The sequence below is a fragment of the Mauremys mutica genome, chromosome 7 (genome assembly GCF_020497125.1).
Source record: "Mauremys mutica isolate MM-2020 ecotype Southern chromosome 7, ASM2049712v1, whole genome shotgun sequence".
Lineage (NCBI taxonomy): Eukaryota > Metazoa > Chordata > Testudines > Geoemydidae > Mauremys > Mauremys mutica.
Genome location: NC_059078.1, coordinates 93,287,004 through 93,301,661, shown reverse-complemented (window position 1 = coordinate 93,301,661; position 14,658 = coordinate 93,287,004). Strand labels below are relative to the sequence as shown.

The following is a 14,658-nucleotide window of genomic DNA, read 5'->3' as shown; positions in this document are numbered from 1 at the left end:
ATATTAATTGTTTGGAAATTTGTTTTGCTTTTGGGGTATTGTCCTGTGCCAGTTAAATAGGTTGAGATCATAAAGCTTATTACATATTATTACACTACATATGTGACCTACTGTAGGCCAGACTTGAACAGAGTCATCCAGATGCTAGAAAACTAGTTTATCTAACATTCTGCAATGAGTCCAAAAATCTCTTTTGCAAAATTGCACTGAGGATGGCAAAATAGCTAGAGTATGGAAACAATTCAGCTGGCCAATAAAATGGAATGTAAAACCAAAGAAATTAGCCATTGAATAAATGGATATCATTGAAAAAGGCACAGAAGTTCTTTTTTTTTTCTTTAAAGTCATTTTATTAGTTTCAGTGAGTTTATTGTTGGCTCCCAGTTGGTTACAATTTACATCTAGTTGGCAGTGTACATGGAATTAAGCCAAGTTTTGTATTGGAGATGACTGCTTAGTAACAGATGTCTAATGTTTCCCAACACATTAAATTCATTTATTAGCCAGCTCAGTAAAACTAAATAATAGGGTAATTACAAATTTCTGTTCTTGTGTCATTTTCTCTTTCTTTTTTGAGTGCCTGAGTGATTAAGATTGTGGTGACTCTTGATACATTTCAAGTCCTATTTAAAATTTATTTCAAAGTAATTCTTTGTGTTTTTATGCAGCAATCTGTTAGTTAAATAGTTGGAAAGTGGACATTCCAACATGCTATGCAAATGGCCAAACGCCTTCCTCACCACATCTTCCCTGCATAACATGTGTTATACAAATACTTACGGCTTGATTCAGTGACTGCTGTTTGAAAATAATGGGAAATTCTGTGCAATGGGATTTCTGCACAGTGACCAGCAACAGGTTGGGGCCTCTTGACAACTTTTTTTTTAACATATAACTTCAGTTAATACTAAATGTGCTATAAAATCAGGACATTGATTGGAACTCTTTGAATTTTGGGAAGGAGGTGGTTTGGATACAAGCCCCCAGACCAAAACCTGCCAAAACAAGAACCAGAAGAAGCCTGATTTCTAGTATTTGTTTTGTTTTCTGAGATATCAAAAGGATAACCATTTTCCTGAGATTTCAGAAGAAATAAGGTGGCAAAATTGCTTTTATGCAGATTTGCAAAAAATCTTAGTAGAACAGCTCATGAGATTTTGTCTCCGTCAAACTTGAACTTATGTTTTATTTTCTGTCCATCTCTAACATAAATGGACATTAAATATCCAAGGCAAGGAGATTAGATGCCTAAATGTTTGCAAAGACAAAGAGAATCTCTCACTCTTTTAATAGGAGATATTATCTTTATCTAAGGAAAAAAAGATTTTGAGGGAGTTGGGCAGACAGTTCCCATTGAAATTAAGTAGGTGTTGATTGCCTAACTCCCTTCATCTCCTGCTGCCTAAATTCTTGAAAATGCTTTAAAAGAAGTTTGGTTGCTTTGCATGGATAACTTGGGTTATAAGGCATGTTTGGGTTTTTTCCTCCTATCAGCTGAATACTTTGGTGAGAATCCATGTTCACTAAGAATAAGCTAACTCCCCCTTGCACATTTGACACATCAACTTTTTTTTGTTTGAAAAATTTCAATCCACTTTTTTTCTTTTGTATTTTCACCTCTCTGTGGCTGCTCATTGTACCTCTATACATTAATTACTTTATTAAATTATATAACTAAATGTTATTTTTATGGCTGTCACCAACCCTTCCAGAGGTCAAAAAGGATCATGGCCAGTTCAAACAAACCTGGAGACCTTATTTACAAGGCCAGATAGTTAGTGTATAACCTTCTCCTCTAACCTACCTCAAACACTTCTGCCATGCCAGCTGGAGAAAGGTTTTAGAATCTTTGGCATGGAAATCGTTAAGAAATATGAGCAGAACTTATGTGTATATTTTTCCAAGGAGATTCAAGTTATTTCAGATTGTACATCACACTAGTTATCACTAGAGCATGAGTAATAAACATCCCACTAGCATTTCAACCTGTCCCTGCTGGGGTGGTTCCCAAGGACCTGGATGTCTCTGTCAGCAGCTGGTTCTTTGAACTGCCCGAAACAAGACATGTCTGTCTACATATATTATTTAACTTTCACATGTATCTGTTCTCATTGAACTGCCCTCCTAATCCTTTATGACTAAATACACTTTGGAGAATATTTTTTGAATTAAGCAAATTCACTATAGAATAACATGTAACATGTAGTTGGTAAAAGTATAAGATACTGCTTCTCTTTTACATGAAATTGAGAAATCCTATTTCAATGTTGAAGACAGAATGGTTTGAACGTACTATATTTGCCCATTATCTGCCATTAGTAGTGTGACTGAACCTGTTTCTGAGAGAGTGCATACTCCAGTATCATTCCGTTTTTGGTTTAGAAAGCAGCACACAATCAAATTAATGGATAAGAAGAAAGTAGATTAAAGTCATATCCTTGGTATTAAGGGCAACTAGGATAAAGGGTTGATTCCTAATTTATGGCACGAACAGGCATGTTCTCACTCTGATATTTTTGTTTAAATTACATTATAGATTTACTGCTAGGTTTTTCCAGTGTTGAGCTATCTGACTCCTGTTAAAATTAGCTGTACAGCTAAAACCCAATGCAAATCTTTGACTGTTAGAGGTAGGGGCTAAATTTTCTCCTTAGATATGTAGGGAAAGCTTTCCATGGCCTGTGGGCCAATCTTTTTTTAAATGACATCCAGGAAATCTGAAGTAACTGACTTCAGTGAAGTTTCTCCAGACTGACTTCAATTTTTTCAAGGATTTACATGCATATATATAAGGGCAGAATTTGGCCCTAAATAATTTTCCTTAAGAAACTGAATAGGATGAGAGTCTGCTTCTTTTATTGGAGGTTGAATGGGATTAGAGTTTGACCTTTACTTTTAGGAATGAAACAGAATTAGAGCGTAATTATCATTGTTAGACCAAATAGGATTGTTGTCTGGTCTGTACACTTTCTTTTACATATATTTTTGTTTCAGAATATATATATAATTCATTTCTTTCTTTTCTATAATGCCCATGACAAAGTATCTGGCACACTGTACAAAATTTGCTTTGCAGTCTTCATTGAACTGACCGTAGAAGACCAGGCTATTTACCAAACAAAATTAGCCAAAAAGAAGAAAAATTAAATAATGCATCATAGAAGCTTAAAGATATTTTTAATTAATTTTTTTTATTAAGAGAGAAAGCCCAATTTAAAAGCTGCCATTAGAGCATCAATTTTTGTGACTCTCTACACGGGAAGATGAAGGATATATGCTTGCTGCAAAATGCTCTTTTGTACTGGGGGTTTTAAAGAGGGTTCACGGAATACCCAAGAATCAGAAAGAGCACCTGTTCGTCTGTACTCTATTTTGGGATGTTGGGGCAGGCTTTCTCCTCTCAAGTGGAATTAAATGAACTGTACACAGTTTATGGAGCACTTTACAGTCTTTCAGCATAAAAGGCATTATAGAAATGAAAACGATTTATTCCATGTCTTTCCTATGCAAAAACTGATCGTGGAGGCCTTAACAACATTTGAAAAAATGCACTTAGCATGTCAGATCCTCTGCTTCCTCAGCATTGGAGAAATCCAATCAAGTTTCCCAGGACTGGGGAAGAGGGCTGGATCCTATGCCTCCCTGACATCATGGATTGGCCAGCATGGCACTCCCCAAGTGCATATCACATGTCCTATGTTGTGGAATAAATGACTTGGCTTAATGCATATAGAGCTCCTCATTTGATAAACCCAGTCACCACATTGTCTTGCTCCTTCCTGCCGCAGGATGGCTAATGTGGTGCTTTGTGTCTTGGCAATGGGAAGCATTCCATCAGTTGGTTCAACACTAGGGCGCAAATCCTTGACAGGATCTCAGCCCTACCATTACATCTAAACCCTAGAAACTATTAAATGTAGCAAATCAGCCAAAAGAGCTACACCATTTGAAGTCACAAACTGTAATACCGGTATATTTATAGTTTAAATTCGTCCAGGCAGCCAGACTGAAGTAACATCTTCCTGACTGGATTGCAACTGCTAATGTAATTTGTTCTTTGTTATTTAGAAATTAGATTTAGAAGTAGACCTTTTATTTACTTAGTTTTTATGTTGTCAGTTTAATATGCACATCATGGCTAGTATAAAATAATCAATAAGCAGACATGTCATGCAAGGTTATTCCAAGTATTAAACAGACTCAGCACTGATTAGCTTCCAATATCAGATGCAGTCAGACTGCTATGGCCATAGGCTCAAGGTTATTGAGAGAATCTGACGACATTATAAATAATAAAGCAGAACTCAACTAATTTGTCATACAAACCACAAGATAGGATTGCCTTGTATTATGTTTTAATTTGGACTTTGTTATGTATGGCCACTCCAAACACCTTCCCCACCCCCATCCCTCTTTTTCTGCTCCTCTGTTACCTTGGAACAGGTCAACTCCTGCTTTCCCTGCCCTCCCAATGTCCTTTCACTTTTAAAAAGAATAACGAATGCTGGCTTGAGGGGAATAAGGTGGGAGTAAATCAGTTACATTCCATTATTGAATTAGATTAGATTATTCAGTGACAGCCCTGACAGTTTAGATAGATAGATTAGCTACATTAAAAAGATAGGTGGATGGATAGGTGTATATGATCATCAGTAACATTATGACATTTTATCATGACTGTATTATTATCAGAAAATATTAAAACCTTATCTGTAGTGAGCCATGCTTACTTGTTATGTTATCATGAAATAGCACTTTGTAGGTTATTTGGATCCTCTAAATGCAAAATATGGGCATAAAATTAAATATTGTATATCGGTAAACTCACTAAACAATTCCTACCCTGCATGCTTGTGTTCATAATCCTGTCAACATTACTTTCACATACAATTCTGTGTTCCTGAATGTCAAAGGTTGCATTTGCCTGTGCACATGCACTAGGGACTTCTTTGGCAACTGAATGCCTCCTTATTAAGCGGGTGGATCCTGTTCATCCATCTGCCTTCTGAGCCTTCTAAAAATACCATAATCCTCAACAAGGAGATATTTTAAGGGATTCATATTCACAAGTATATTTGTGGGAAGCTTATTTTGGCAGGCTTGCATGTGTCAGATTTGCATGCTTGCATAGTTAGTGCTTTGTGAACTTTTATTGCAAGCCACTTGTACACAGGCTAAAGAGAGAGCTTCAGGACTGTCAGATACTAGCTGGGAATTTCTGCTCTAAATATGCTTATAAATATAAAAGAAGTGAAGATACATTTTTAGGAATGTTAATATGTGTCTGAAGTCATTCATTTCAGACATTGGCACGCCAGCCCTCAGCTTATTGGATCTGATTTCATATAACTTGGCTGTGATTGCTCTCCAGGGACCTTAATGATCTTGCTACTTTCAATAAACATTTATAGAAACTACGGCCAGCCTGTGGATAAGGGAAACCCATATGAGAGACTTTATCTTCCAGAAATACTAAAAGGCAAAACAGTCCTCAGCAGAAGATTAACAGGAAGTGTCAAAATGTAGCATTCAACTGATAACTGGAATTGAATTACAGTACAAAAAATTTGTTTTATAGACACACAGTAGAAACTTTGATTTTCCTACTTTGGGGGGAAAAGTGCAAATATATATTGTACTTTACAATTGGGACCAACAAAACTATGAGTGTGAACAAACACAGACTTTGACACAAGATGGAAGTTAAACAGGTAAATCCTGTTCCACACTCATGCCATTCAGGTACAATCTTATGCAATACCCAGGTTTGCACCTCTAAGAAATTTCCATTTTTTCACATAAAAAAATCCAGATATGAAGCCGAAGCTGCCTTCTTCGCCAACCTGAAACTGTCTGATTTCAACATCATTGACACTCTTGGAGTTGGAGGTTTTGGACGAGTTGAACTGGTAGGTAACCTTTCTTTGTCTTTTAAATAACTTTGACGTCTATATAATTGTATTGTTCTGGGACAAATGTGTCTTTCCCCTCTTTTAATCGTTCCTCATTATAGGATTTGATTTACTGTAAATTAACTACATTCCAGGATTCTAAATTGTCCAGTAACTGAGGAAAGCTGTATTAAATTTTAGAGTGAATAGGAATGAATGAACTTCAAGCAGTTAACCTTAAGGAAATCCCGTCACTAAGGGCTGCATTCATTATGCCTTCATCCTCCAGTGTAGCGTTATGTTTAAACAGTACTACCTATGAACATAGCTCATGTTTTATTTAAAAAAATGATATAGATGAACATAGAAATGTTAAAGATAAAATGTAAACAGAAATCTAAAATCTTAATTAGCAATAATTGAAAAAAACAAATTTTTTCAAAATATTTCAGAGCCAAATAATGCCATTGATTAACAAGAAAACTGGATTCTGTAGATATTTTGGAATATGTGGTTTAGTTGTAATAACCGAAATTCATAGAAGAATGTTCTTTGCAAAATTTGTAAGGAAGAAATATAACTGATGCAAAATCTACCTGTGCATTTTGGTATATATGGACAGTTTTTTCATTAAAAGCAAAGATTAAGCAGGGGAAAACATGAGATGTTATCAGTTGAATGACCCATTTGAAATATCAAGTGAATAAGAAACTTATATTAGTAACTGGAGGTTAGTTTATTTACTGTGCTGACCATGGAGTCCCTGATATACGACACTAGTTCAGTATGTTAGGAACTCCTATAAGTTATGTACAGTGCAGTAAACAGAGTTACTGATGCCATCACAAAAAAGAATGGGAATCCCCATTTCATAAAAGTATAGGGATAAAGCACTATTTTTACATTAACCCCTTAGTGCTTAGATCTTGAAAATCAACAAAAAGCAGTTAAACATATAGCCGTCAATCAGCATTTGTATTACTCCTGATGAAATATTGTAAAAATAACACTGGAATGTTTGTGAAAGTTGCTAAAAGCCAGTAAGTTCTATGTTAAAACTGTGACCCTCAGATTTACATCATTTAGCTGTGCCTTGTGACTATAGCTCATATGTTATGTCAGGTCAGAATACAGAGTGTCAATGAGAACTTTGACTCTCCTGACTTCTGTTAGTTTAGCAATCTTAACTTAGTCTCAACATTTTGTAATATTGAATGACATATGTTTCATTTGTTTGGTTTTATTTTTGAGAGGGTTTTATTTGGTTTGTTTTTATTTTGTTTTTGGACTTTCATTTTTATTAAAATTTAACCAAAGATGATCCTTCATGGGAGTTTTAGAGTTGTTGTTTCTAGGACTCTAATCCTGTAAAGATTTCTGGACTAGGACATAATTTGAACTGTGTTATTCATAGCCAGTTACGATGTCTGTGCCTCCAACTGTTACAACATTAGTCAGAAGTCATATCGTGTGGGCAGGACCTAAGTCAATACCTATTATAGTATGCAAAACAGGACTTGGTTGAGAAACAAGAGCAGACACAGCAACATTGGTGCTATAACCTCAGTGCCTATGTAACATAGGAAAGCCTTATACAAGCTTGCCATCATGTAGCAGAGGTGTAATTTGTTGCTCAAAAATGTTATAATTATTGTGCTTCTCCAGAAAAACTGTGATCAAGTAAAATGCACTATACTGGAAAGAACAATGTTTATAGTTTAATCTCAACTTTTGCGGTGATAGCTTTCCCATCCCCAAGGTGTGACTTTAAGCCCTTCAATAGTGTACCCAGTGAGGAGGTTAGAAATTGGAATGTCTGGGATTCAAATCCTGGCTAAAGAGCAAGAATGTTACTATTGGACTGTAGTTTAACTTTCAGATATGGTTTGTATAAATATAAGGATGATACTCCAGACACCTCTGTGAATGCTAGACTGTTTTGAGAGCTCATCCCTTGAGTCAGTGTAGATGCAGATACATGTCTCTTGGCGAGACAGTCAGTTACTTAATTGTCAATTCTATGGAGATTAGAGTGGAATTGATTGGTGTTTTTTGTAGCAAAAAGTTGAAATGTAGTAGTCATATAAAATCATCTGTAATGAAAAATCTTAGCTGTCAAATGTGGTGATGTGGTCTTTCCTGTGTAATTTTGTTGTCTGTATAAGTTAATAGACATTTCCAGTAGGCTTGTATTGTTATACATGGAGTTTGCACAGTTTTTGTTAGATATCTAACCTCTGTTCCATATTACTTTTATCATCATGGGTGCCATTTTTGTCCTTTTTCTTTGCCCCCAAACAGACTTCCTCTGTAGTAAGCATCTATCAAAGTCTTTCATTGGAAGGAGAGACCAGAAGAGGCTCCAAAGTTGTTGTCACTGCTATTCCAGCCATTGACAGTCTTCTTAGTTATAAAAAGAATGGCACATTTCAATTAAGCAAAAACCAAACTAAGCTTATGCTTTTCTATCAAGCACACACCATATGCCAATTCTTTCCGTCCACATAGAACCATTAAAGAACTCTTGGCTACTGGTAAAAGGGACTGTTAAAGAATTCCAATTTTCTCACTCTTCTTCTACTGGCAGTTTGTTGGCTTCTACGTTGTTTGACGCATTCACTTAGGAACTCAGTCCTCCCTTCCCCAGTCACTCTTCCTGATATGTGCATCCAAAATACACACTTCTGATCAAACTAGTGCTCACTTTACTTAAGACAAAGAACAGCTATTGAATTAATAGACTTCTGATGTTGATACCGTTATGGTGTCACTGAGGTAGAAAAGGAAGAGCTGGAGCTTCACTTTGAACTGCAAGTGAACATGGAAGTGTTTAATGCTATGTAGCTGGGACAATATAACCAATGGAAATTATAAACAGAGCATTCATCCCTGAAAAATACTTAATAGATATATTCATTCAAACTTACTTTGTATCTCAGCATGCACTGCTTACAGAGTTAATTGCCAATAAATTCCATTCCGTGTTTACATTGTAGGGCACTCAGCTGGAGTAAGCATGGCTAAAGCAATACTAACATGTAAACATGCAAAAAATAGCAGGTTTTGTCATATGACAAATAGAGACATAAGAGGCACATAACTACACGCTAACGTGAATTCACAACAAAAATGTGATACCTGGTGGAATATACGGACTGAATGATAGCCCTGGAGGCAAGTTTATAGAACAACCATAAAATAGACAAAGTAAGCTAAGGGTTCTTATTTACAAAGAGTTGAAATTGTGTCTTGTATTCCTAGTCCAAAATATATCAAAGATAAACAGGACTGTTCAGACAGCCCACAAGCTACACATGTATTAGACCATGAGGCATTCCCAGAGCTACCCTCATACATTGCTAATGTCTGCCAGGTAGGTAGAAACTACTCCAGGAAATATCTTCCACAACTTGGTATCCAGTTGTCCAAGGGTGTGAGAAAAGGAAGTAAAACAAGATATCTAGGTTTTTAATTACATAACCTAACAGGAAAAAAAGTTCACACAATGATGCTGATTCTCCTAGGATATCATTGTGGGGAAAAAGAAGGAACTTTTTGACCAAGCCTAGCTGTAGTGTACAAAGGCAAATCTCTCAGTGCTGTCTAGCTCTCTATCTTACTGTTGACTCATTTACTTACATGGCATTCATCAAAGTTATATCTAAGCATCTTCCATTGAGGCAACAATCTGTGCATATGGTGTATGAAGTCAAGTTACTGAACATTAAATTGATATGAAATATAAAGAAACAATATGTAAAATAAAAATGTCTTTTTGTGTTTTTTTCCCTGAAAAATAATACAATTGTCTTATTTTCTGAAAAATATCTTGCACATTTTCATTCTTTTGGGGAGACCTAAAATTTAAATGAATGTTATTACCCATAGAATGTCATTTTCCATTAAGGTCCACCACATGTTCACCTGCCCCCCAACATCAGGTCATATTTTCTCATTTATTTATTTCTGTTATTATTGCTCTCTGGTTTCCTCCTGATTTCAATCCTTTTTTAGAGCTATCTGGTCCAAACTCTACTTATTTTAGACTTAAACACAGGTTATTCTTGTCAGCATTGGAATAAGTATATCAGTTTATCTAGAAATATAAATATAAATATAAATTCAAAGCTGCAAGAAAACCGAGTCAAGTGAAGGGGCACTGAGCACAAGGAGAGTAAAAATCAGTTCCTTATGTTGTTATCACCTCAGAGATGCTTGACTATCACTCAGAGACCTTGCCAGGTGAATGGCAAAGAAAAAGGTTTTACATTTCTAAAGCTGTGTTTATAAAATTGCAAAATTAGTACCACTGCTCCACACCTAATCATAGACATGAGTGAAACCATTGTCGAATTTGACATCATATCTGAAACTATAGTCAACTTTTTCGGTCCTGTATGTCAATCAAAACTATTGACTATGAAAAGCTCATCTTTCCCACGTCCCATTTTCATGGATATATAAGTTGATAGTGAGCAGTTAATATACCTAATATTCAAGTATAAAGCACTGCCAAAGGGCGGCATCCTGTTATCGGTGCCATGTAGACAAATAAATAAAAATAAAAAATAAATAATTGGAGATATACCTATCTCCTAGAACTGGAAGGGACCTCGAAAGGTCATCGAGTCCAGCCCCATGCCTTCACTAGCAGGACCAAGATTGTGAAAACCAAATTATAAACAACTGGGTAATTTAGTCTAGTCTTTTAGGTCTCAGTTCAGCAAAGCACTATTCTGTGTTTAACACTGTGCGTGTACACTGTCAATGGAACTTAAGCACATGCTTAACTTCTTTGCTGAGATGGGATAGACTTAGGCATATGGTTAAAGTTATGCATATGTTTAAGAATTTGGCTGCATTGGGTCTATACAAAACAGATTTTAAACAGACAGTGTGGGCATGCTAATTTACATTTTAAGAGATAGCTGGCCATGGAATTATTTCTAGAGTGCTATTAAATTTATTGCAACCTCTAGGCATTCTTGTAAATACTCCTTTTTATGGCTTTCCAGCAGCCCTACTTGATTAATTAGCTGGCTTGGGAAAATCTAATTTTACTCCAACAGGATGACAGAAGTGAGATTCTGACACTTATTTGGATATATTTCCAAGTGCATAGACATTCTTTCTGTTTTTGTATAAGCAGCCTTTTCTTTATCCCTCTTTTTTAGTTTGCAAAGAATACAAGGTTTAAAAAAAAGCAAGCTTTCTGTGTGTGCGCGTGCACACATATGCACACAAGGAAACAACTAAGGGCTTTATCTTGGAAGGTTCTGAATCCCTTCCTTAAAAAGAATGGGTATTGTGAATGCTGTAATTGGCAAGGAAGATGATTTTAAGGCTTTGAATGACACAGTGTGGCTTGTCACACTAGGCTTGAATACTACAGAAAGTGGATTTTCTTTATTTGCCTTTCTCTGGTTTTTAATATTTATTGAAAGCATTGTATTAAAATACTTTGTGAGTGTTAGTTTTTGTATGGAAACTTTTACCCAGAAGGAATGACATGGAGTTCCAAAAATGATGAGGTATTGTCTGTGGCACATCTATCAAACCTAACATTTTTGCTTAATTTTCTCGACTGTGGTGGATAGGTGGATATGAAAAGGAAACAAATGAATAAGGAAGAAAGAGTTTGATTGCTGTTATATTTGTTTTTGCCAATTGGCCTTGGTAGGTTGAAAAAAATGTTTAAGATTAGTGAATGAAATGCTTTGAAAACTTTGCAATTTACAATCTATTTGGGAGTAATAAGTCCAATAATTATAAATAATGAGTGAAATCCTGGCTCCATTGACATCAATGGCAAAACTCCAATTGACCTCAAAGAAGCCAAGGTGTAATAAAGCTTGCTCTAACAACAATGCGTAGAAAGAGGATTTGTTTTAAGTCTAGATTTCTTAATTAAAATGGAAATAAAACTGAGTGTGTGAATGATTGTAGAAGTGAATATTATTTTCAAGAAACACGGTAATGTGATTTTTATTTTGTTTAATATATATTATCTAAATAACACTTATTCTGGTACTTAACTTTTATTGAGATGATTTTATGCATGGAACGGTATGTATTACTCACATGTCCATACAATGTAAAATTTTACAGGTGATTTCCTCCCATGTTCCATACCATTCAAATTTAAATTGTCTTGCATAACAATACAACATTTAGTGCTTTCCACAACACAGGTTTGTCATTTAATTGAATCTAATCTTTTTCAATAACAAGGAAATAAAGCCATTTCCAGGTCCTTGATTTACACTGCTATCCACCACAAACTCAATTCTAACTTTTTTTTTTAATTTCAATCATCATACAATTAAAATAAAGCCAGAATCTCTAAGCAGGGCCAACAAGGGTGGGGGCGGGAAGAGAAGCTGGTACAAATTACCAGGGCCCGGCAGTCTGGAAGGGGGCCCGGGGCCCGGCTTCCCCAGCTTCGTCGGCCCTGTTTAGTCAGTCCACCCTTGCTGGTGGTCCCAAAAAATTTTTTTCACTGGGGCCCGAACCCGCTCTCGACGGCTCTGTCTCCAAGGGCCAGAATCTGCCACTTCTTACTCACACTAAGTAATATCTTGCTCTGTGAATAGCCCACTCATGAGATAATGTGCTGCTCAGTGACCTTGATCCAGCAGATTTAAGCACATGCTTAACTGTAATCACACAGGTAGTCCCATTGACTCCAGTGGGACTACTTATGTACTTATAGTTAAGAACATGCTTAAATGCATCCTGGATCAGGGACAACTTTAGTAAAGGTGCAGAATCAGACCTTAAGTAAACGGGTACAGTGTCTTCAAAACATTCACTGTACCAACAAAACTGGAATAGTGAATGCAGAAAAATACTTTGAGGCAGATATCTTCCCACAATATTTTTGCAAGCACAATTTGTAAAGCGAAAGAGTACTATTTATAGAGAAAACAATTTCATGTTGTCCCAACATGAATACTTTTGGAATTAAAAATATGTACTCTTTTACTTGGAAAAAAATATTTGCTACTCCTGTTCATGCAGCAGTTCAGCTGTTAGGATTAAGATAACTCAGCTTGCATTCTCTTTAGCCTGTCTGTACTCTAAATGCTATGCTCAGTGACAGCTGCTGCTATTTTAGTTGGTCAAACATACATATTTTGGAGACCAGAGAAAACAGGAAACCTTGTAGATGGCAGGAGAGAAAAGGCACTTGTATTTTAATTGGTGGATACAGTTTTTGAGTGGGTTATTACTATCACGATAAAAGAGATAGTAGAATGAGCATGTAGATTTCAGCTGTTCCTGTCCATAGCAATCATAGTTTTCTGAGTTTTGTTATATCAAGATATCTCTATTAACTGTATTACAGGGTAACTGCAGACAATTTCAGAAGTGTCAGATGATCCAGCGGATCCTCTTTTGTTGAGAGGTATTACCTGTGCTAACACAGGCAACTTTAAAGGGACACATTAAAGTAGTACCAACTAGCTCATTTAGAGTTAATGTATGCAACACTATAACTGAAGTTTCTGTACATCCATAAAAAAATCACTCTGATCTAATGTTTTTTTTAAAAGGGCCTAGAGAAATCTGTACTTTTTACTTAAACAAATTCAATTTACTGTGTATCTTCACTTACCTAGAAGCCAGGACAGCTACTATCCATAATTTCTTTCTTCCAGGATTTGTAGCTAGTAAACTAGGAGGAGATGTGCAGATAGTAAGCTAGGATGGTTTCTTACTGAGAGTTGCTTCTAAAAAGTTGCAGATGAGCAAAACCAATTAGAAATTTAATTTGCAAATACTTTTACATACATCAAAACCAGCTTGGAGCTTTTCCAATTTTAATTTTTAAAGCCACTGAAATTGCAAATTTCATCTCAGAATACAAGACTATGAATACTAAAAGTATCACTATTAATACAGCTGTCAAATGATTAGGAGTGGCAGTTCAGCCATCAGCACGTGCTCCTGCACCAATCTGGATGTGTCAGAGGCATAGATCATTTTAGTGAGATCCAACTCCACAGTCAACACGAAATGTCAGAGCCGTCTTACCAATGCAGATTGGAAAAAGCAAAAAGTGCTGGTGCTACCTAGATATCAGCCGTTGATTCTGTGTCTAGCTAGACCCTCAAACTGTGAAGCAGAAATATAAAAAGACAAGCAAATTCTCGTTTTCAAGGAAGCTGACCTAACTTCCACTATTGTTTCTCATTGTTTTACCTAGCTAAGCAACATTACGCTTTGTCTTGCCTTTTTGGGCTTGGGCTGCCAGGTCTCAGCCATGCCCGAATCTCAGCTTGATGCTGGAAGAGATGAGCAACTTCACCATCAGGGTAATGAAATAGAAATAGAGCTGAGCCATATCAGTGTACTGAAGGCACCATAGCCCATATCACCTAACTAATAATCTGCACATGAAACAGCAGCAGCAGAATATAATCTATAGTAACCCTCAGAAAGAAAGAACAGAGCTATTCAAGAACAACTCTGTGCATCCCTGCCACAGTCCACAGGCATTTCAATAATATCAAAGCTATAATAGTAAAAAACAATTGCACGGTTATCTGACTTCCATTCATCACAAGAAGAGCAGTACAGTCTCTGTACCATACTGTAAACCCAGATTATGACAGAGGTCAAGAACATCATGAGCACTCCAGGGCCCGCTTTGACTAATTACAACCTCCTCGGTAATATTCACTAAAAAATCCTTCCTTTGGAAAATTATTTCACATTCTAGTAAATATTCGTTAAGGGTTAACTATTCAGGAGGATGAATGTA

General features: G+C 36.2%; 1 protein-coding gene across 9 annotated transcripts in view; it reads left to right on the top strand.

Annotated features, from left to right (window-relative positions):
* Positions 1-14,658, top strand: part of PRKG1 (protein kinase cGMP-dependent 1) — a 924,943-nt gene that overhangs the window by 870,886 nt on the left and 39,399 nt on the right. For all 9 annotated transcript variants that reach the window (XM_045024165.1, XM_045024169.1, XM_045024166.1 and 6 more), the window contains one exon: positions 5,813-5,909. In XM_045024165.1, coding sequence (XP_044880100.1) covers positions 5,813-5,909 — 97 coding nt within the window. The remainder of the gene's footprint in view (positions 1-5,812; positions 5,910-14,658) is intronic.